At 40.3% G+C, this 25,247-nt stretch overlaps 1 protein-coding gene across 1 annotated transcript; it reads left to right on the top strand.

Annotated features, from left to right (window-relative positions):
* The first annotated feature begins 1,056 nt into the window (after positions 1-1,056).
* On the top strand, positions 1,057-25,212 carry LOC128690797 (proline-rich protein PRCC). Its single transcript, XM_053779518.2, has 2 exons — positions 1,057-1,624; positions 23,789-25,212. Exons 1-2 carry the CDS (start codon positions 1,124-1,126, stop codon positions 24,632-24,634), a joined length of 1,347 nt encoding a protein of 448 aa, XP_053635493.1. The 5' UTR covers positions 1,057-1,123; the 3' UTR covers positions 24,635-25,212.
* Positions 25,213-25,247: the final 35 nt, after the last annotated feature.

Below are 25,247 nucleotides of genomic sequence, written 5' to 3'. Positions count from 1 at the left end.
ACTGAAGGTTAAAGTTGGTTGAATTGGTTTTTAAAGTGTTTTAATATAAAGCGCCAAAGGACTACCGCTAAATGCCGTGCTCCTTCCTTAAGTGAATGTGACTTGACCTGACTAGGTTAGGGCATTGGCTTAAGCCGGTTGGAGAAATGGACCTGCCTCGCATGGGCCAGTGGGCCTGCTGCAGTGTTCCTTCTTTCTTATGTTCTTATGACTATAAATAAATAATCCAGTTCCCTGAATTAAGCCTGAATGAACATTAAAATGGTATAAAATACCGACAGATTGTTAGGTAAGACACATATGCAACAGTTAGGTATCTTTATTTCGAAACGTTTCGCCTACACAGTAGGCTTCTTCAGTCGAGTACAGAAAAGTTGATAGAAGCAGAAGATACTTGAAGACGATGTAATCAGTCCATCACCCTTAAAGTTTTGAGGTGGTCAGTCCCTCAGTCTGGAGAACAGCATTGTTCCGTTGTCTGAAACAATATGAAATTGAAGTGACAAAATGGGGCCTTATATAGTGCCAGGAGGTGAGACGTAGGTTGCTTTGGGAGGGCAGGTCCCTCTCAAACCCAGCCGTTCTCACTAGTAGAGGTTGTCGAAGTAGATGGTCTGTACCAAGATACCCTTGTGTTGCAGTGTCTGACAGAATGAACATTAAAATGGTATAAAATACCGACAGATTGTTAGGTAAGCCTGAATGCCTTCCACATCCCCCCCCCACAGGCGTTGTATAATCCTACGGGTTTAGTGCTTCCCTTAATATTAATAATAATAATAATGATAAATATAAACAATTACCTGAATATATTCACCAATCTGACTTCCCAAAAAAATGAGCAATTTTTGTATTTGTCATGACAAAAGAACCAACGTAAAAGTTATAAATTTGTTCGAATATTCTTCAGGCGAAATTCATTAAACCTTACATTGTTAATAATTGTCACTGTTAGTCATTGTAACTCAATAAATACATAAAAAATAATTTTCATGTGGTTAAATAACGCGTACAAATATAAGCTGACAAAATTTTATATATTTATAAAACAAAACCAAAGTCAAGGCACGAACACATTAGGCAAGTAAACAACAACAGTTATACTTCTCATTTCGTTGTTACAATGGCACTTGTTGCATATAGTGATGACAGTGACATTGGTAGTGACTCTGAAGAGACAGAAAAGCCTTTGGACAGTTCAGCTAGTAAAGAATTTAAAGACGAAATTAGAGTAGATGACGTTAATGTGAGAGGATTGTGTGTGGTAGAGAGTAATTCTGTCAACTCTCAAGTGCCACACAATACTGACTCTACATCACATGGAGTTAATAGTATAGTTGATGATGATGATGATATTAATTTAGAAACTAAAAGCTGTGGTTTACTGTCATCAATACCAGCAGCAAAGCCACTTCCAGTTGCTGGACATGGACTTAACCTTGGTGAGGAGGATGAGTTGACTGATGTGCCAACCGTTGATACCTGGAACATTACACAGCAACTTAAAAAACACAGAAATGATATCAATATAGTCTCACCTATGCCTGTAAAGTCAGCAACAGATTCTATATCAAAATCAAAAAAGAAAAGAAAAGTTCAGTTTTTTGTGCCTGCTCTTTCTGAGGTATGTTATTAATGCAAAATTTTGTTCACAATTGAAGTAATGTACGAGTCTTTAACGAAGGTGCCTTGCTGAGAGGCTCTTGATCCAGTGCCTTGGAGTCATCCTCTTTCCTTGGATCAAACCTGGTTATTTCCCATTCCCCTGGTGCTGTATGACTCACAATCCTTGTTATATGTCACTTTGCTTGCTTATATCCTAATAAATATTATTTCTAGGTAGTAGGCTAGTAGACAGCAGCCATCCAGGGAAGTATTACGATCCTCTCAAATGAGTTCTGTTGTCTGTTAAGTGATTATGGGGATTATTTACCCCATGACCCAGCCTCAGACCAGGTATCAGTTGCAAAGGAAATATTACGGCAGTACTTAATAATTTTTTTATAATCAGGCAGAATTGCTGATCATTTCAGTAATTTTTTTAATTTGTGCCTCAAGATAATTTTTGTGATTATTTATATGAGCATAACTTGCTAATATAGGTAGGTAGGTTGGTAGACAGCAACCAACCAGGGAGGTACCACCATCCTACCAAGTGAGTGTAAAACTGAAGCCTGTATTTGTTTTACATGATGGTAGGATTGCTAGTGTCTTTTTTCTGCCTTATAAACATGCAAGATTTCAGGTATGTCTTGCTACTTCTACTTACACTTAGGTCACACTACACATGCAGGTACATGTTTATGTATACACACCCATCTGAGTTTTCTTTGATTTTATCTGAATAGTTCTTGTTCTTATTGTTTTTCTTTTCATATCCATGGGGAAGTAGAATAAGAATCTTCCCTCCGTAAGACATGCATGTTGTGAAAGTCAACTAAAATGCCAGGAGCAATGGGCTAGTAACCCCTTTTCCCATATAACTTACTAAAAGAAAGAGAAGAAAACCGTCAAAGTGGGATGTTTGAAAATACGTGGATGTTGTGCGAATGATAAGAAAGAGATGATTGTAGATGTTATGAATGAAAAGAAGCAGGATGTCCTGGCTTTAAGTGAAACAAAGCTGAAGGTGGTAGGAGAGTTTCACTGGGGAGAATTAAATGACATTAGGTCAGGGATTTCTAATAGAGTTAGAGCTAAGGAAGTAGTAGCAATAATGTTGAAGGATAAGTTATGGCAGGAAGAGAGGGAATATAATTGTATAAATTCAAGGAGTATGTAGAGTAAAATTAGGGTTGGATGTGAAAAGTGGGTTATAGTAAGCGTTTAGGCACCTGGGGAAGAGGGAAGTATGGAGGAGAGAGGGATTTTGAGAAATGTTGAGTGAGTGCATGGGAAGTTTTTGCTAAAGTGGGTAAAAATGTTGTGGAGGGAGTAGTAGGTAAATTTGGGGTGCCAAAGGTAAATGAAAATGGGGAGCCTTTACTTGAACTATATGTAGAAGGAGGTTTGGCAATAAGTAATAGGTATGTTATGAAAAAGAGGATAAACAAGTATACAAGGTATGATATAGCATGTAATGAAAGTAGTTTGTTAGATTATGTATTGGTGGATAAAAAGTTGATGGGCAGGCTTCAGGATGTACAGGTTTATAGAGGGGCAATGGATATATCGGATCATTATTTAGTTGTAGCTACAGTTAGAGTAAGAGGTAGATGGGACAAAGCGAAAATGGCAACAGTAAGTAAGAGAGAGGTGAAAGTGTATAAACTAAGAAAGGAAGAAGTTACGGTAAGATATAAGCAATTATTGGAAGAAAGGTGGGATAGTGCAAGTATGGGTAATGGGGGGGGGGGGGTTGAAGAGGGATGGAATAGTATTCAAAATGCAGTATTAGAATGTGGGGCAGAAGTTTGTGGCTATAGGAGGAAAGAGGAGTGACTAGTGGAATGATGAAGTAAAGGGTGTGATAAAAGAGAAAAAGGTAATATCTGAGAGGTTTTTACAAAGCAAAGTGATACAAGAGGAGCAGAGTATATGGTGAATAAAAGAAAGGCAAAGAGAGTGGTGAGAGAGTGCAAAAGGAGAGCAAATGATAGAGCGGGAGAGACACTTTCAAGAAATTTTGTTGAAAATAAGAAAAAAATTTGGAGTGAGATAAACAAGTTAAGAAAGCCTAGGGAATGAATGGATTTGTCAATTAAAAACAGAGTAGGGGAGTTAGATGGTGAACTGGAGGTATTGGGTAGATGGCGGGAATATTTTGAGGAACTTTTAAATGTTGATGAAGAAAGGGAGGGTAATTTCATGCACTGGCCAGGGAGGTATAACATCTTTTAGGAGTGAAGAAGAGCAGGATGTGTGTGTGGGGGAGGTGCGTGAGGCAGTTATGTAGAATAAAAGGGGGTAAAGTAGCTGGAACTGATGGTATCATGACAAAGGTTAAAAGCAGGGAGGGATATAGTGTTGGAGTGGTTGGTGTTTTTGTTTAATAAATATATGAAAGAGGGGAAGGTACCTAGGGATTGGCAAAGAGCATGCATAGTTCCTTTATATAAAGGGAAGGGGGAAGGGGAACAAAAGAGATTGTAAAAATTATAGGGGAATAAGTTTACTGAGTATACCAGGTAGTGTACAGTAGGGTTATAATTGAAAGAATTAGAGGTAGGACAGAGAGTAGGATTACAGATGAGCAAGGAGGCTTTAGAGTGGGTAGGGGATGTGTAGATCAAGTGTTTATATTGAAGCATATATGTGAACAGTATTTAGATAAAGGTAGGGAAGTTTTCATTGCATATATGGATTTAGAAAAGGCATATGATTGAGTGGGTAGGGGAGCAATGTGGCAGATGTTGCAAGTGTATGGAATAGGTACTAAGCTTCTAAATGCTGTAAAGAGCTTTTATGAGGATAGTGAGGCTCAGGTTAGGGTATGTAGGAGAGAGGGAGATGATTTCCCAGTAAAATTAGGTCTTAGAGAGGAATGTGTAATGTCACCACGGTTGTTTAATATATTTAAAGATGGGGTTGTAAAAGAAGTAAATGCTAGGGTGTTGGGGATAGGGGTGGGATTAAATTATGGGGAATCAAATACAAAATGGGAATTGACAGTTACTTTTTGTTGATGATACTGTGCTTTTGGGAGATTCTAAAGAAAAGTTGCAAAGGTTAGTGGATGAGTTAAGGAGGGTGTGTAAAGGTAGTAAGTTGAAAGTGAATATAGATAAGAGTAAGGTGATGAAGGTATCAAATGATTTAGATAAAGAAAAATTGGATATCACATTTGAGAAAGGGAGTATGGAAGAAGTGAATGTTTTCAGATACAGTGGAACCTTGGCTTACAAACTTAATCTGGTCCTTGACCTTGTTCGTATCCTGATTTGTTCATATGCTGAGTCAGTTTTCCTCATTTAAATTAATTGAAATGCAATTAATCCGTTCCAGCCTGTCAGTAGGCATGACAAAATAATGCTAATATCAACTCTGTGGCTTAGTTATCTGTCACTATTCATCTAATATGACATAAACAATATTAATAACATAGAAACATGATATATACCCTAGAATGAATAAAATAGGCCATGATATGACGAGTGATGGCAACGCTGGCGGCAGCACCCTGTCACCATTTACTTTCCCACTCTAGAATCTTCCCAGTCTTCGTTTCTCCAGTTTTTTTCATAGTTTCTAATTGCTTCCTGAGCTTCTTGCTGATTGTACATGAATACTATGTCTTTGGGTGAGGCATTGTGTGAGAAATTTGTACAGTATAAGACAAAATTACGCATCCCAAGGGTCTGCTGCGGTCACTCACAGCGGCTCACCTCCTCCCCCCTTCAAATTCAAATTCAATTCAAAGTTTATTCTCTATAAGGATTACAATGCTGAGTTTACAGAATTTGGTTATTGTGTGGTTTACATGTAGTAAAATAATAATTACAGAGTGTACCACTAGAACACCTAGCATGGCTAGGCATTTCGGGCAGACTTAAATCGAATCTTAAGTTTAAAATATTACAGAATTATGAGGTAAGTTGGTATTATGGCTAAGTGACTAAATACTAGTTTGTGAGTTTAGCAATGTGAATGCTTTTGTTTTGGCACTATACATAGTTTCAGTATTGGAGTATCACAGGCCAACTTATGACTAGTTAAGATTCATTATTTTAAGATTGAGATTAGTATTTCTGTTTATGGTCAAATGGGTGAGTGAGTGTAAGTGTTAACCACCAGGTCGTATTCGTGTAATTAGTTGACAGGGTGTATCAGGGAGATAAGATGTTTTGTGATAGTAGTTTTGAAGGTGATGAATGTGTCTGCAGTTTTAGAATTTTCACGTAGGGTGTTCCAGATTTTAGGGCCTTTGACGTACATTGAATTTTTGTAAAGGTTTAGTCGGACACGGGGAATGTCATAGAGATGTTTGTGTCTGGTGTTGTGCCTGTGGTTCTGTCACAACTATCAAGAAAGCATTTTAGGTCAAGGTTAATATTGGAATTTAAGGTCCTGTAGATGTAGATTGCACAGTAGTAAGTGTGGATGTACTGAACAGGGAGTAAGTTTAGATCTATGAAGAGTCCGGGGGGGGTGTGTTGCCAGGGATGGGATTTAGTGATTATTCTTACTGCGGCTTTTTGTTGGGTTATTATTGGCTTTAGATGTGTTGCTGCAGTTGAACCCCAAGCACAGATAGCATAGGTGAGGTATGGATATATAAGTGAATGGTATAATGTGAGAAGGGCAGTTTGCGGCACGTAGTATCGTATCTTGGAGAGGATCCCTTTTGACCCTTGGTTGGCACTGAGATAGCCGTGGTCTAGCAGCTGTACCTACAGCCACCCAGAGGGTTACCAATTTGTATTTTGAAGCATTTGGCACAAAAATATGAAAAAAAAAATTATGAAAAATATCTAAAAATAACATATTATTACTACTACTATTATATTGTATTATTATTTTTATAATTTTTATTATTCTTAGTATGTACATATAATTATTATTAATACATATTATAATTATTATTATATTATTGTTATAATTATTATTCTTAGTATGTATTATTATAATTATTAATACATATAATTATTATTATAATTATTATTATTATTATTATTAGTATGAACATATTATAATTATTATTATTATTAATACATACATATTATACAGTAGGGCCCCTTTTTTCGGTGTTCCGCTAATACGGCGATCTCAAATTATGACCAAAACTTTCTATACGGCAAGCAGTCTTTCAAATACGGCACACGCCATCCGGTTTGTTTACATTCTCCATGAGCACATTTCTGTTATGTAATAATCATTCTTGGGCATATTAAATGTCTAATTGTACGTCAATATAGACATTTTTATTAATTCATCTTTGATATTTTCTTCAAAATCATTTAAGAAACATGTTACACAGCATATAAACATGCTGTTTATATGCTATGGAGGTGTGGTTGCCAGGTGGTGGGAAAACATTACATAATACTAATAGTAAGCACTCTTGGGCACATTAACCCCTTGACTGTCGCAACCCCCAATCCTGAGGTGTCTCCTGGTGTCGCAAAATTAAAAAAAAAATTATTTTTTCTTATGAAATGATAGAGAATCTTTTCCCGATTGTAATGACACCAAAAAAAACGAAATTTGATGGAAAACTGATGGAATTATGCTCTCGCGAAGTTAGCGACCTCGGTTTACAAATTGTCGATTTCGCCCACTTTGAGCCCTATTTTCGGCTAATTCCGTTGTTCCAGTCTCCCAAACTCATAGCTATTTCTTTAGAACTCCATTTTTTCTATCGATTGAGTACAAGAAACTGCCCATTTACCGATTTCAACTACCTAATAATGTGGTCAGAAATTTGCAATTTGGCCAATTTCACGAAAACTAAAAAATATGACAATTTCAAAATAAGGTCCAGAATGAACAATGCAGACATTCCTGGTTCTAAAATAGCATTTTCTTTGTTCATCAGTCATGTCTCCAGGCCCCTCTGATATTACTCTTGCTTTCTATTTTGAATTTTTATTCAAACATAAAATAGAAGACTTACTATTATGCAGACTACTGCAATACTGTAATAATTGTATAAATAACATCAACCCATTCATGACTGCATATTAGAATGGCTAGTTGGACATTTATTGGACAATGGCATCATTTGTTTACTTTTGAACATTGGCAAAAATCAAACATTTCCCCTACTTTGAGCTCCATTTCTAGGTTCTTTTTATAGTAAAATCAATCAAAATCACCTCTATTTCTATAATATGTTTTCCATTCTATCAAATGAGACCAAGAAAACGAGAATACAACCATAAATACTATACGAAAATAGACCACAAAGTCAGCATTTTAATTAAAAAAAACGGTCGGAGTTTTTTCTTTCTCATTATGCACTGCGTGCTCCAGGATTTTTTTTATATGGTGCACACTGACCACACAGACCCATTCTCTCACATGTGGGCCTACCAGCTTTCTCCTGCTTGATTTGAAGCCGCTAGAATTTACGAGTATATATACGTCAAACACGGTACCTCGTAAGACGTATATATACGGCCGCGACAGTCAAAGGGTTAAGTGTCTTATTTTATGTTAATACACGTATAGACATTTTCATTAATCCATCTATGATATTTTCTTCAAAATTATATAAGAAACACGTTACAAAGCATATAAACATTTTATGTTTATATACGTACTATGGAGGTGTGGTAGCCAGGCAGAGAGAAAACATTACGTCACTCCCCTTAATACATAACGCTTTTGTTTACAATTCTCAGCATGAATGAGTCATTACTTCTCCCTTTGTTTATGATGGCATCTAAAAGTAGTTGTTATAACGATTAAACTCAGTAAACATGGTATGTTGATGGTAATAATATGGCTCTGGGTCACATTAAATATCATGTAGCTATGTAGGTAGGTGTAAGTATGTAGCTCAGGCGGACTACATACCTACATTACTATTATAGCTGATAATTATACGTATTTTAGGTAGTAGGTTGGTAAACAGCAACCGCTCAGGGAGGTACTATTGTCCTGCCAAGTGAGTGTAAAACGAAAGCCTGTAATTGTTTTTCATGATGGTAGGATTGCTGGTGTCCTTTTTTCTGTCTCATAAACATGCAAGATTTCAGGTATGTCTTGCTACTTTTACTTACACTTAGGTCACACTACACATGCATGTACAAGCATATACATGTATATACACACCCCTCTGGGTTTTCTGTTATTTTCTTTCTAGTTCTTGTTCTTGTTTATTTCATCTTATCTCCATGGGGAGGTGGAACAGAATTCTTCCCCTGTAAGCCATATGTGTTGTAAGAGGCGACTAAAATGCCTGGAGCAAGGGACTAGTAACCCCTTTTCTTGTATAAATTACTAAATTTAAAAAGAGAAACTTTCGTTGTTTTTTTTGGGGCCACCCTGCCTCGGTGGGATACTGCCGGTTTGTTGAAAAAAAAAAATTATACGTATATGTACCTGTACCTAAGTACATGTATGCCTTCACTCAGGGCGTCATTTCTTCTAAAAATAATGTTACATGAGAATGGGAGTGTTTCTTTATTTATTCTACTGTATCAACATGGAGACAACCTGTACACAATGTAAAGTGACGAAAACCAGACGCTTTCGTCTGGTTTGTTTACATTACGTATGGGTGGGGTGGGCTGCCCTGGCTGGCTACCCATACTTCCTAAACCTGACTTCATACAAATAAAACTCACCTCTCACCCTACATTAATTAAGACTACAAATATTTTAAGGTAATTAATGAGTGTACTGTATATGCATTTTATCGCTCTGGGGAGCTTTAATTAAATAGTGTAGTACATTAGTGTGGGTGTTGTGGGGAGAGCTTCCCTGGTTGAATTCCATACTTCCCAAACCTGACTTCCTATAAATAAAACTCACCTCTCACCCTACATTAAGACTACAAATATTTTAAGATAATTACTGAATGTACTGTACATATATTTTATCGCTCTGGGGAGCTTTAATTAAATGTAGTATATTACGTGTGGGTGGGGTGGGCTGACCTGGCTGGCTACCATACTTCTCAAACCTGACTTCCTACAAATTAAACTCACCTCTCACCCTACATTAAGACTACAAATATTTTAAGGTAAGTAATGGGTGTACTTTGTGTGTATTTTACTTTTTATTGTTTTTAATGCCTAGTTCTATTGCTAACATAATACATGTATATGTTAGTGTAAACTTGTTACTTGGCATTTATATGTATTTATAAGTGGAAAAAATGGTGTTCTGCTTTCCGGCAGTAGCCTGGAACCTAACCTGCAGAATAAGTGGGGCCCTACTGTAATTATTATTATTATTATTAATCTAGGGAACTGGATCATGGATCTAATTCCCTAGATCATGAGCCCATCACCATGTACATACATACTAATAATAATAATAATCCTAGGTAGTAGGTTGGTAGATAGCAACCACCCAGGGATCTGGTGATGATTGATGGGATGGGAGGAGGGGAGAGAGAATGTTAGTGTTTAGAAGGGGAATCCCCTTCCATTAAGACTTGAGGTGGCAAGTCCTTTTCTGGGGTTACTTCCCTTCTTCTTTTAATGCCACTAGGGCCAGCTTCAGAGTCACTGGACTTCTTTCGCACAAGATATCTGTCCATAGTGGCCTGTACCTCTCGTTCCTTTATGACTTGCCTAAAGTGTTTCACAACATTGTCAGTGTAATAATCACCAGCACGGCTTGCAATAGCTGTGTGAGGGTGATTTTCATCCATGAAGGTTTGCACTTCAAGCCACTTTGCACAGATTTCCTTTATCTTTGTAGTAGGCAACTTCTTCAATTTCTCTCTCCCCTCCTCTGAACCAGTTTCCTCAGGTCTGGCCTCTTGCTGTTGAAGTTGATCTATCAGCTCATCAGTGGTTAGTTCTTCATTGTCCTCCTCCACCAACTCTTCCACATCCTCCCCACTAACCTCCAACCCCAAGGACTTTCCCAATGCCACAATGGATTCCTCAACTGGAATAATCCTCTCAGGGTTAGCCTCAAACCCTTCAAAATCCCTTTTGTCTACACATTCTGGCCACAGTTTCTTCCAAGCAGAGTAAGGTCTTCTTAGTCACTCCCTCCCAAGTTACCTATAAGGTTTACACAATTGAGGATATTAAAGTGCTCTCTCCAAAACTCTCTTAGAGTCAGTTGAGTTTCTGAACAAAGCACCTTTCAAACAGAGCTTTTGTACAGTTTTTTAAGTTTGCAATAACCTGCTGGTCCATGGGCTGCAGGAGAGGAGTGGTATTAGGAGGCAAAAACTTCACCTTAATGAAGCTCATGTCCCCATAAAGTCACTCTGCCACGTCTGTAGGATGACAAGGGGCATTGTCTAACACCAGGAGGCACTTAAGGTCTAATTTCTTTTCAGTTAGGTAATCTTTCACATTGGGGGCAAATGCATGGTGTAACCAGTTATAGAAAAATTCCCTAGTGACCCATGCCTTACTGTTTGCCCTCCACAGCACACACAAATTATCCTTGAGGACATTCTTTTGCCTGAACGCTCTGGGAGTTTCAGAGTGATACACTAATAAAGGCTTAACTTTGCAATCACCACTAGCATTGGCACACATCAACAAAGTAAGCCTGTCTTTCATAGGCTTATGTCCTGGGAGTGCCTTTTCCTCCTGAGTAATGTAGGTCCTGCTTGGCATTTTCTTCCAGAACAGGCCTGTTTCATCACAATTAAACACTTGTTCAGGTTTCAGTCCTTCACTGTCTATGTACTCCTTGAATTCCTGCACATATTTTTCAGCCGCTTTGTGGTCCGAACTGGCAGCCTCACCATGCCTTATCACACTATGGATGCCACTACGCTTCTTAAATCTCTCAAACCAACCTTTGCTGGCCTTAAATTCACTCACATCATCACTAGTTGCAGGCATTTTTTTAATTAAATCCTCATGCAACTTCCTAGCCTTTTCACATATGATCGCTTGAGAGACGCTCTCTCCTGCTAGCTGTGATTTATCCACACCAATAAGAGTAGCGATCTGCGAAAACACAGTTAAACCTTTGGTTCCTTGATTGTCCTGGTGCCCACAATAGTAGCGATGGTTGATTGGGGTTTCTTGTACAACTTGACTAGGTCGGCGATACGCACTCCACTGATCTCTTTCTTCATTTCAATGGGAATTCTCAGGTGTACGGTCACTAGAAGCTTTCTTGGGGCCCATGGTCACTTATTTTCTAATAATACGAAATATTCCGAGTGTATGCTTGGATGTTACTGGCTGGTAGGCACGGGCGGCACATGTGAGGCTGGCTGAGGGCGCACATTGGACGCGTCTCGGACGAAAATCGGTGAGCGGGTTTTTAATCGGTATGCGCGGCAAAATTTTTGCGATTAAAGCAAGCGGTATGCGGATTAATCGCTGTGTGATGCCATCGTTATGCGGGGGTCCACTGTACAAGTATATATATATACACCCCTCTGGGTTTTCTTCTATTTTCTTTCTAGTTCTTATTCTTGTTTATTTCCTCTTATCTCCATGGAGAAGTGGAACAGAATTCTTCCTCCGTAAGCCATGCGTGTTGTAAGAGGCGACTAAAATGCCGGGAGCAAGGGACTAGTAACCTCTTCTCCTGCATATATTACTAAATGTAAAAGGAGAAACTTTTGTTTTTCCTTTTGGGCCACTCCGCCTTGGTGGGATACGGCCAGTGTGTTGAAAGAAAGAAAGAAATAATAATAATAATAATAATAATAATAATAATAATAATAATAATAATAATAATAATAACAGTAAGGAGAAACTTCAAAAGGTTGCCACTAGTTGGTGCCACCATCAGCAAAACACTGGTAACCACTACAGTACTAGTACACTTTTCACCTGTCTAGACTTAAGTAGTCTATTAGCATTAGGTTAAATTTGCCCGAAATGCCTCAGCATGATAGTGGCTTTCTTTGCTCCAATCATATTATGATATGTAAACACACATTGTAACCTTTGCAAAGTTATAAATATTTATTTACTTATTTATTTAAGGAACCTCCCTTGAGGGGGAAGTTCGCATCCTGAAATTTCATTCATATCCAGAAGCAAAAAATTGACTGAACGACAGTTCGTATCCTGAAAAATTCGCATGGTGAGGCGTTCATAAGTCAAGGTTCCACTGTATTTGGAAGTTGACTTGTCAGTGGATGGGTTTATGAAGGATGAGGTTAACTACTGAATTGATGAAGGAAGAAAGGCGAGTGGTGCATTGAGGTATCTGTGGAGACAAAAAAACATTATCCATGGAGGCAAAGAAGGGAATGTACGAAAGTAGTATAGTGGTACCAACACTTATATGGGTGTGAGGCTTCGGTTGTAAATGCTGCAGCGAAGAGGCAGCTAGAGGCAGTGGAGATGTCCTGTCTAAGGGCAATGTGTGGTGTAAATACATGTATTATGCAGAGAATTCGGAGTGTGGAAATTAGGAGGAGGTGAAGAAGAGTTGTTGAGGTGGTTTGGTCATTTAGAGAGAATAGAACAAAAGAGAATGACTTGGAGAGCGTACAGATCTGTAGGGAAAGGAAGTCGGGGTAGGGGTCATCTTCAAAAAAGTTGGAGGGAGGTGGTAAAGGAAGTTTTGTGGGTGAGGGACTTGGACTTCCAGCTAGCATGTGTGAGCGTGTTAGATAGGAGTGAATGGAGACGAATAGTTTTTGGGACCTGACGAGCTGTTGGAGTGTGGGCAGGGTAACATTTGTGAATGGATTCAGGGAAACCAGTTAGCCGGACTTCAGTCCTGGAAATGGGAAGTACAGTGCCTGCACTTTAAAGGAGGGGTTTAGGATATTGGCAGTTTGGAAGGATTTCTAAACTGTCATATCTGAGCACCTCTGCACAGACAGTGATTATGTATGAGTGATGGTGAATGATTAAAGTTTTTTTTCTTTCTTTTTGGGTCACCCTGCCTCTGTGGGAAACAGTGTGTTGAAAAAAAAAAAACTCACTAATTTGGTGCTTTGCTAATACAGTGCTTTTGAGTTATATTAATGTTTATTATTTTTGGCAGAGACACACATCAGCTGACTGGTGCCATTTTTTATTTATTTTACCTTTGCATCTCCTTTTAGGCATAATGGTATTATGCACTTAATAAATGATAGTGTAAACATGTTTTTAGGCTTTTATGTAGAATGGCAAGTGAAAAAAAAGGCTGTGATTTACAATATTCCCTGGGTTATATTAACATTATGTAATTTATGTGTCTATTACACCTGTGTGCCTTCATGACTACTGTAACACTAACACACACACACACACACACACACACACACACACACACACACACACACACACACACACACACACACACACACACACATATGCACACACACACACATATGCACACACACACACATGCACACACACACACACATGCACACACACACTGACATGTATAGTATGCAAAATCATGGAGAAGATTATCAGGAGAAGAGTGGTGGAACACCTAGAAAGGAACGATCTCATCAACAGCAGCCAACATGGTTTCAGGGACGGGAAATCCTGTGTCACAAACCTACTGGAGTTCTATGACATGGTGACAGCAGTAAGACAAGAGAGAGAGGGGTGGGTGGATTGCATTTTCTTGGACTGTAAGAAGGCGTTTGACACAGTTCCACACAAGAGATTGGTGCAAAAACTGGAGGACCAAGCAGGGATAACAGGGAAGGCACTACAATGGATCAGGGAATACTTGTCAGGAAGACAGCAGCGAGTCATGGTACGTGGTGAGGTGTCAGAGTGGGCACCTGTGACCAGCGGGGTCCCGCAGGGGTCAGTCCTAGGACCAGTGCTGTTTCTGGTATTTATGAACGACATGACGGAAGGAATAGACTCTGAGGTGTCCCTGTTTGCAGATGACGTGAAGTTGATGAGAAGAATTCACTCGATCGAAGACCAGGCAGAACTACAAAGGGATCTGGACAGGCTGCAGACCTGGTCCAGCAATTGGCTCCTGGAGTTCAATCCCACCAAGTGCAAAGTCATGAAGATTGGGGAAGGGCAAAGAAGACCGCAGACGGAGTACAGTCTAGGGGGCCAGAGACTACAAACCTCACTCAAGGAAAAAGATCTTGGGGTGAGTATAACACCAGGCACATCTCCTGAAGCGCACATCAACCAAATAACTGCTGCAGCATATGGGCGCCTGGCAAACCTCAGAACAGCATTCCGACATCTTAATAAGGAATCATTCAGGACCCTGTACACCGTGTACGTTAGGCCCATATTGGAGTATGCGGCATCAGTTTGGAACCCACACCCAGCCAACCATGTGAAGAAACTAGAGAAAGTGCAAAGGTTTGCAACAAGACTAGTCCCAGAGCTAAGAGGTATGTCCTACGAGGAGAGGTTAAGGGAAATCAACCTGACGACACTGGAGGACAGGAGAGATAGGGGGGACATGATAACGACATACAAAATACTGAGAGGAATTGACAAGGTGGACAAAGACAGGATGTTCCAGAGATTGGACACAGTAACAAGGGGACACAGTTGGAAGCTGAAGACACAGATGAATCACAGGGATGTTAGGAAGTATTTCTTCAGCCACAGAGTAGTCAGTAAGTGGAATAGTTTGGGAAGCGATGTAGTGGAGGCAGGATCCATACATAGCTTTAAGCAGAGGTATGATAAAGCTCACGGCTCAGGGAGAGTGACCTAGTAGCGATCAGTGAAGAGGCGGGGCCAGGAGCTCGGACTCGACCCCCGCAACCTCAACTAGGTGAGTACAACTAGGTGAGTACACATGCATGCACACACACACACACACACACACACACACACACACACACACACACACACACACACACACACACACACACACACACACACACACACTTGAAAACCTCATGCATCAACATGTCAGGGACACAACCAGAGAGAGAGGGGAGGATGAGCCAGCAAGACTGGATCTTGTGTTCACCCTGAGCAGTTCAGACATCGAGGACATCACTTACGAGAGGCCCCTTGGAGCTAGCGATCATGTGGTTCTGAGTTTTGACTATATAGTAGAGTTACAAGTGGAGAAGGTAACAGGAACTGAAGGGGACAGGCCAAACTATAAAAGGGGGGACTACACAGGTATGAGAAACTTCCTGCAGGAGGTTCAGTGGGACAGAGAAATGGTAGGAAAATCAGTAAACGAGATGATGGAATATGTGGCAACAAAGTGCAAGGAGGCAGAGGAAAGTTTTGTTCCCAAGGGAAACAGAAATAATAGGAAGACCAAGACGAGTCCTTGGTTTACCCGAAGGTGTAGGGAGGCAAAAGCTAAGTGCAACAGAGAATGGAAAAGGTACAGGAGGCATAGGACCCAGGAAAACAAGGAGATTAGTAGAAGAGCCAGAAACGAGTATGCGCAGATAAGGAGGGAGGCCCAGAGACAGTATGAAAACGACATAGCATCGAAAGTCAAATCTGACCCGAAACTGCTGTATAGCCACATTAGGAAGAAGACAACAGTCAAGGACCAGGTGATAAGGCTGAGGAAAGAAGGTGGGGAACTCACAAAAAACGATCAAGAGGTATGTGAGGAGCTCAACACGAGATTTAAGGAAGTATTTACAGTAGAGACAGGAAGGACTCTGGGGGACAGACCAGATGGGGACACCAACAAGGAATACACCAACAAGTGTTGGACGACATACATACAGATGAGGAGGAGGTGAAGAAACTGCTAAGGGACATCGATACCTCAAAGGCAATGGGACCGGACAACATCTCTCCATGGGTCCTTAGAGAGGGAGCAGATATGTTGTGCGTACCACTTACCACAATCTTCAACACATCCCTGGAAACTGGGCAACTACCTGAGGTATGGAAGACAGCAAATGTAGTTCCCATTTTCAAAAAAGGAGACAGAAAAGAGGCACTAAACTATAGACCTGTGTCATTGACGTGTATAGTATGCAAAATTATGGAGAAGATTATCAGGAGGAGAGTGGTGGAGCACCTGGAACGGAACAGGAGTATAAATGCCAACCAGCACGGATTCACGGAAGGCAAATCCTGTGTCACAAACCTTCTGGAGTTTTATGATAAAATAACAGAAGTAAGACAAGAGAGAGAGGGGTGGGTTGATTGCATCTTCTTGGACTGCAAGAAGGCCTTTGACACAGTTCCTCACAAGAGATTAGTGCAGAAGCTAGAGCATCAGGCGCATATAACAGGAAGGGCACTGCAATGGATCAGAGAATACCTGACAGGGAGGCAACAACGAGTCATGGTACGTAATGATGTATCACAGTGGGCACCTATGACGAGCGGGGTCCCACAGGGGTCGGTCCTAGGACCAGTGCTATTTTTGGTATATGTGAACGACATGACGGAAGGGTTAGACTCAGAAGTGTCCCTGTTTGCAGATGATGTGAAGTTAATGAGGAGAATTAAATCTGATGAGGACCAGGCAGGACTTCAAAGAGACCTGGACAGACTGGACACCTGGTCCAGCAAATGGCTTCTCGAATTTAATCCTGCCAAATGCAAAGTCATGAAGATAGGGGAAGGGCACAGAAGACCACAGACAGAGTATGGGCTAGGTGGCCAAAGACTGCAAACCTCACTCAAGGAGAAAGATCTTGGGGTGAGTATAACACCGAGCATGTCTCCGGAAGCACACATCAATCAGATAACTGCTGCAGCATATGGGCGCCTGGCAAACCTGAGAACAGCATTCCGACACCTTAGTAAGGAATCATTCAAGACACTGTACACCGTGTATGTCAGGCCCATACTGGAGTATGCAGCACCTGTTTGGAACCCGCACTTGATAAAGCACGTCAAGAAACTAGAGAAAGTACAAAGGTTTGCAACAAGGTTAGTTCCAGAGCTAAGGGGAATGTCCTATGAAGAAAGATTAAGGGAAATCGGCCTGACGACACTGGAGGACAGGAGGGTCAGGGGAGACATGATAACGACATATAAAATACTGTGTGGAATAGACAAGGTGGACAAGGACAGGATGTTCCAGGGAGGGGACACAGAAACAAGAGGCCACAATTGGAAGTTGAAGACACAAATGAGTCAGAGAGATAGTAGGAAGTATTTCTTCAGTCATAGAGTTGTAAGGCAGTGGAATAGCCTAGAAAATGACGTAGTGGAGGCAGGAACCATACACAGTTTTAAGACGAGGTTTGATAAAGCTCATGGAGCGGGGAGAGAGAGGGTCTAGTAGCAACCGGTGAAGAGGCGGGGCCAGGAGCTAGGACTCGACCCCTGCAACCACAAATAGGTGAGTACAAATAGGTGAGTACACACACACACACACACACGGCAAATGTAGTTCCCATTTTTAAAAAAGGAGACAGAAAAGAGGCACTAAACTATAGACCTGTGTCATTGACGTGTATAGTATGCAAAATTATGGAGAAGATTATCAGGAGGAGAGTGGTGGAGCACCTGGAACGGAACAAGAGTATAAATGCCAACCAGCACGGATTCATGGAAGGCAAATCTTGTGTCACAAACCTTCTGGAGTTTTATGATAAAATAACAGAAGTAAGACACGAGAGAGAGGGGTGGGTTGATTGCATCTTCTTGGACTGCAAGAAGGCCTTTGACACAGTTCCTCACAAGAGATTAGTGCAGAAGCTAGAGCATCAGGCGCATATAACAGGAAGGGCACTGCAATGGATCAGAGAATACCTGACAGGGAGACAACAACGAGTCATGGTACGTAATGATGTATCACAGTGGGCACCTGTGACGAGCGGGGTCCCACAGGGGTCGGTCCTAGGACCAGTGCTGTTTTTGGTATATGTGAACGACATGATGGAAGGGTTAGACTCAGAAGTGTCCCTGTTTGCAGATGATGTGAAGTTAATGAGGAGAATTAAATCTGATGAGGACCAGGCAGGACTTCAAAGAGACCTGGACAGACTGGACACCTGGTCCAGCAAATGGCTTCTCGAATTTAATCCTGCCAAATGCAAAGTCATGAAGATAGGGGAAGGGCACAGAAGACCACAGACCGAGTATAGGCTAGGTGGCCAAAGACTGCAAACCTCACTCAAGGAGAAAGATCTTGGGGTGAGTATAACACTGAGCATGTCTCCGGAAGCACACATCAACCAGATAACTGCTGCAGCATATGGGCGCCTGGCAAACCTGAGAACAGCATTCCGATACCTTAGTAAGGAATCGTTCAAGACACTGTACACCGTGTATGTCAGGCCCATACTGGAGTATGCAGCACCTGTTTGGAACCCGCACTTGATAAAGCACGTCAAGAAACTAGAGAAAGTACAAAGGTTTGCAACAAGGTTAGTTCTAGAGCTAAGGGGAATGTCCTATGAAGAAAGATTAAGGGAAATCGGCCTGACGACACTGGAGGACAGGAGGGTCAGGGGAGACATGATAACGACATATAAAATACTGCGTGGAATAGACAAGGTGGACAAAGACAGGATGTTCCAGGGAGGGGACACAGAAACAAGAGGCCACAATTGGAAGTTGAAGACACAAATGAGTCAGAGAGATATTAGGTAGACAGCAACCACCCAGGGAAGTACTACCGTCCTGCCAGATGACTGTGAAACAAAAACCTGTAATTGTTTTGCATGATGGTAGGATTGCTGGTTTCTTTTTCTGTCTCATAAACACGCTAAGATAACAGGGATATCTTGCTACTCCTACTAACACTTTGGTCACACTTCACAGACACGCACATGCATATATATATATACATACATCTAGGTTTTTCTCCTTTTTCTAAATAGCTCTTGTTCTTTTTTATTTCTTCTATTGTCCATGGGGAAGTGGAAAAGAATCTTTCCTCCGTAAGCCATGCGTGTCGTATGAGGCGACTAAAATGCCGGGAGCAATGGGCTAGTAACCCCTTCTCCTGTATACAATTACTAAAAAAGAGAAGAAGAAAAACTTTATAAAACTGGGTTGCTTAAATGTGCGTGGATGTAGTGCGGATGACAAGAAACAGATGATTGCTGATGTTATGAATGAAAAGAAGTTGGATGTCCTGGCCCTAAGCGAAACAAAGCTGAAGGGGGTAGGAGAGTTTCAGTGGGGGGAAATAAATGGGATTAAATCTGGAGTATCTGAGAGAGTTAGAGCAAAGGAAGGGGTAGCAGTAATGTTAAATGATCAGTTATGGAAGGAGAAAAGAGAATATGAATGTGTAAATTCAAGAATTATGTGGATTAAAGTAAAGGTTGGATGCGAGAAGTGGGTCATAATAAGCGTGTATGCACCTGGAGAAGAGAGGAATGCAGAGGAGAGAGAGAGATTTTGGGAGATGTTAAGTGAATGTATAGGAGCCTTTGAACCAAGTGAGAGAGTAATTGTGGTAGGGGACTTGAATGCTAAAGTAGGAGAAACTTTTAGAGAGGGTGTGGTAGGTAAGTTTGGGGTGCCAGGTGTAAATGATAATGGGAGCCCTTTGATTGAACTTTGTATAGAAAGGGGTTTAGTTATAGGTAATACATATTTTAAGAAAAAGAGGATAAATAAGTATACACGATATGATGTAGGGCGAAATGACAGTAGTTTGTTGGATTATGTATTGGTAGATAAAAGACTGTTGAGTAGACTTCAGGATGTACATGTTTATAGAGGGGCCACAGATATATCAGATCACTTTCTAGTTGTAGCTACACTGAGAGTAAAAGGTAGATGGGATACAAGGAGAATAGAAGCATCAGGGAAGAGAGAGGTGAAGGTTTATAAACTAAAAGAGGAGGCAGTTAGGGTAAGATATAAACAGCTATTGGAGGATAGATGGGCTAATGAGAGCATAGGCAATGGGGTCGAAGAGGTATGGGGTAGGTTTAAAAATGTAGTGTTAGAGTGTTCAGCAGAAGTTTGTGGTTACAGGAAAGTGGGTGCAGGAGGGAAGAGGAGCGATTGGTGGAATGATGATGTAAAGAGAGTAGTAAGGGAGAAAAAGTTAGCATATGAGAAGTTTTTACAAAGTAGAAGTGATGCAAGGAGGGAAGAGTATATGGAGAAAAAGAGAGAGGTTAAGAGAGTGGTGAAGCAATGTAAAAAGAGAGCAAATGAGAGAGTGGGTGAGATGTTATCAACAAATTTTGTTGAAAATAAGAAAAAGTTTTGGAGTGAGATTAACAAGTTAAGAAAGCCTAGAGAACAAATGGATTTGTCAGTTAAAAATAGGAGAGGAGAGTTATTAAATGGAGAGTTAGAGGTATTGGGAAGATGGAAGGAATATTTTGAGGAATTGTTAAATGTTGATGAAGATAGGGAAGCTGTGATTTCGTGTATAGGGCAAGGAGGAATAACATCTTGTAGGAGTGAGGAAGAGCCAGTTGTGAGTGTGGGGGAAGTTCGTGAGGCAGTAGGTAAAATGAAAGGGGGTAAGGCAGCCGGGATTGATGGGATAAAGATAGAAATGTTAAAAGCAGGTGGGGATATAGTTTTGGAGTGGTTGGTGCAATTGTTTAATAAATGTATGGAAGAGGGTAAGGTACCTAGGGATTGGCAGAGAGCATGCATAGTTCCTTTGTATAAAGGCAAAGGGGATAAAAGAGAGTGCAAAAATTATAGGGGGATAAGTCTGTTGAGTGTACCTGGTAAAGTGTATGGTAGAGTTATAATTGAAAGAATTAAGAGTAAGACGGAGAATAGGATAGCAGATGAACAAGGAGGCTTTAGGAAAGGTAGGGGGTGTGTGGACCAGGTGTTTACAGTGAAACATATAAGTGAACAGTATTTAGATAAGGCTAAAGATGTCTTTGTGGCATTTATGGATTTGGAAAAGGCGTATGACAGGGTGGATAGGGGGGCAATGTGGCAGATGTTGCAAGTGTATGGTGTAGGAGGTAGGTTACTGAAAGCAGTGAAGAGTTTTTACGAGGATAGTGAGGCTCAAGTTAGAGTATGTAGGAAAGAGGGAAATTTTTTCCCAGTAAAAGTAGGCCTTAGACAAGGATGTGTGATGTCACCGTGGTTGTTTAATATATTTATAGATGGGGTTGTAAGAGAAGTAAATGCGAGGGTCTTGGCAAGAGGCGTGGAGTTAAAAGATAAAGAATCACACACAAAGTGGGAGTTGTCACAGCTGCTCTTTGCTGATGACACTGTGCTCTTGGGAGATTCTGAAGAGAAGTTGCAGAGATTGGTGGATGAATTTGGTAGGGTGTGCAAAAGAAGAAAATTAAAGGTGAATACAGGAAAGAGTAAGGTTATGAGGATAACAAAAAGATTAGGTGATGAAAGATTGAATATCAGATTGGAGGGAGAGAGTATGGAGGAGGTGAACGTATTCAGATATTTGGGAGTGGACGTGTCAGCGGATGGGTCTATGAAAGATGAGGTGAATCATAGAATTGATGAGGGAAAAAGAGTGAGTGGTGCACTTAGGAGTCTGTGGAGACAAAGAACTTTGTCCTTGGAGGCAAAGAGGGGAATGTATGAGAGTATAGTTTTACCAACGCTCTTATATGGGTGTGAAGCGTGGGTGATGAATGTTGCAGCGAGGAGAAGGCTGGAGGCAGTGGAGATGTCATGTCTGAGGGCAATGTGTGGTGTGAATATAATGCAGAGAATTCGTAGTTTGGAAGTTAGGAGGAGGTGCGGGATTACCAAAACTGTTGTCCAGAGGGCTGAGGAAGGGTTGTTGAGGTGGTTCGGACATGTAGAGAGAATGGAGCGAAACAGAATGACTTCAAGAGTGTATCAGTCTGTAGTGGAAGGAAGGCGGGGTAGGGGTCGGCCTAGGAAGGGTTGGAGGGAGGGGGTAAAGGAGGTTTTGTGTGCGAGGGGCTTGGACTTCCAGCAGGCATGCTTGAGCGTGTTTGATAGGAGTGAATGGAGACAAATGGTTTTTAATACTTGACGTGCTGTTGGAGTGTGAGCAAAGTAACATTTATGAAGGGATTCAGGGAAACCGGCAGGCCGGACTTGAGTCCTGGAGATGGGAAGTACAGTGCCTGCACTCTGAAGGAGGGGTGTTAATGTTGCAGTTTAAAAACTGTAGTGTAAAGCACCCTTCTGGCAAGACAGTGATGGAGTGAATGATGGTGAAAGTTTTTCTTTTTCGGGCCACCCTGCCTTGGTGGGAATCGGCCGGTGTGATAATAAAATAATAATAAAAAAAATTCTTCGGTCATAGAGTTGTAAGGCAGTGGAATAGCCTAGAAAATGACGTAGTGGAGGCAGGAACCATACACAGTTTTAAGACGAGGTTTGATAAAGCTCATGGAGCGGAAAGAGAGAGGGCCCAGTAGCAACCGGTGAAGAGGCGGGGCCAGGAGCTAAGACTCGACCCCTGCAACCACAAATAGGTGAGTACACACACACACACACACACACACACACACACACACACACACACACACACACACACACACACACACACACACACACACATGCACACACATGCACACACACATGCACACACACATGCACACACACATGCACACACACATGCACACACACACACACACACACACACACACACACACACACACACACACACACACACACACACACACACACACACACACACACTTTTTTTTTTTTTTTTACAAGAAATACTTTTGATATTACAATTGTTTCAAGGTGTGTTTCTCATCAAAACATGGAAATAATCCACTTTTTTTTAAACTACTGGGTTATCCTAGGTTAAATTTCACTCTTTGCATCATGATATTGTAATAAATTTGAATTAATATGGCATTTTTCTGCTAGCTCTTTGCTCTGTTTGCAGATAGGAAAGTTGATAATGGAACAACAGGTCTTGATTTCATTGCACTGTGTGGACTTATCTGCTCTTAGCTTTTTTTTTTTTTTTCAAAGGCATGAAGAGAATTGTGGTGATGTCAAAAAATATTGGTAGGTAGTATATATGGGGGCACAAAAATTTTTGCATATTTGTGTGGACACAAAGTCATCACCTGTGTACTAATATGTTGGACGCAATTAAAATGTTAATGGTCTCTTATTGGTGTCTGTCACTCATCTATAAGATTTCATATATGTATAAGAGAGCATGTCCTCTAATTCCATAATGTTTTAATTTTAGCAGTAGAATGTTGTGGTCTGCTGTGTCAATGGCTTTTTTTTTTTTAGATTAATTCAAGTATTGTAAGTGATGCCTTTGATACTGCATACTTGTTGTTTCCATGAAATTACTTCACTCCGGGACAGATGCAATACTGTCATAGATTAATATACTTTTTAGTTAGTACATATATGATTTGCAAGGTATGAATATACTTAAAAATCTTTTATTAATTTATGTATATACTGTACAAGGCTTTTATTAACTTCTGTCCTAGTTTGCAGAGGAAGATGAGGAGACTGAGCAACAGGAACCTGAGTGCAAGAAGTTAAAACCCTCCTCATCTGGTACAGGTCTCTTCTCATTGCTGCCTGAGCCCAAACATATTACCATCAAAGAAGCAAAACGTAGTCTTGTACCCCACGTCCTCACTAAAAAAACAGTGCCCGTGCAAAAATCTTCCAAGCCTAAATTTGAGCCGAAAAATTCAATAGCTAATAGTGGAAATGATTCTGAAGAAGATGAAGGTAATGAAGGATCTTCTGATTTCTTTTCCCTGTCTGAATCTGCTTCTGACATTGATTTAAAGACCATACCAGCAGGAATTGTAAGTGCATCAGATGTGGGCTCCATCAGCAAAAAACTAGCTGTATCACAGATTGTTGAAGAACACAAGTCTTTATCTCAAAAAGTAACTGTATATTCTGATGATTACTCTAACAATTCTCAGTATTCATCTACACAGTCTCAGGAAACAGAAGTACTTTATCCCTCACAACAGACAGAACCCTCTCCAGAGGGTCATGCTGGAATTGATGAAGAAACGATGCTTCGACTGGCTGGTAAGCGGAGAGGCAAAGTTGAGGCTATTAACTTTATAAATGTTAATGCAGATGATGCATTGCTTACACGTGATGAATGGATGACAAAGGCCTTGTCCGAGGAGAAACCAACCCATAGTTTTAGTAAGAAGAGGGATGGACTGCCATCACAGAAACAAAAACAAAAGCATCAGATCACATACCTTGCCCATCAAGCAAAGGAACGAGAGCTAGAACTGAAAAATAATTGGGCCCAAAATCGTATGACAAAAATGCAGACACAAGCAAAGTATGGATTTTAAAAAACTGTGCATACTTCATTTACCTGTCCAACATAGATAATTTTATAGACAAATGTCAAAAGTTATTCCAGTTACTATTTATTTTCTTTAGCGAAGTGGTTGTATTTTGTGTTAATGATAGTTTCACTACAATATGTCTTTGATAACATGTTAAAAATAGTTAATAATTAATAAATAAATTTGACTTACTTGTTATCTGTATGATATATAATGAATAGCCTGTCTTTTCTATTGACATTGTATGTACCTTGAATATTAACTACAATACTGTATTAGATGACTCATTTGAAATATAAGATATCTTGCATTATTTTTAACATGAAATTGAGTTTTTAAAAATATTAAAACAAATTCATCTAGCTAACCAGTTGCCTCCCTGCTAAAATAAAAGTTAACAGACAGTACAAATGTTTAAGTTAAATGTTTAGTATAACTGGTTTTAAATAACTACAAAAGGAAATGAAAAATCTAGAATTTCACAGTTCAAACCATATTTTTGTAAGTGTTTATTTGTACAGCATTGTGATACTTCTTAGTTATGTATATTAATCTAAATAAATTTTCCTTCGTAACATTTATCAGCTGTTTCACACTCAAATTATTTCCAAACAGT

This window comes from Cherax quadricarinatus, chromosome 24, assembly GCF_038502225.1.
Source record: "Cherax quadricarinatus isolate ZL_2023a chromosome 24, ASM3850222v1, whole genome shotgun sequence".
Classification (NCBI taxonomy): Eukaryota; Metazoa; Arthropoda; class Malacostraca; order Decapoda; family Parastacidae; genus Cherax; species Cherax quadricarinatus.
The sequence above is the reverse complement of the archived record's forward strand: the minus strand, read 5'-3'. Positions and strand labels throughout refer to the sequence as shown.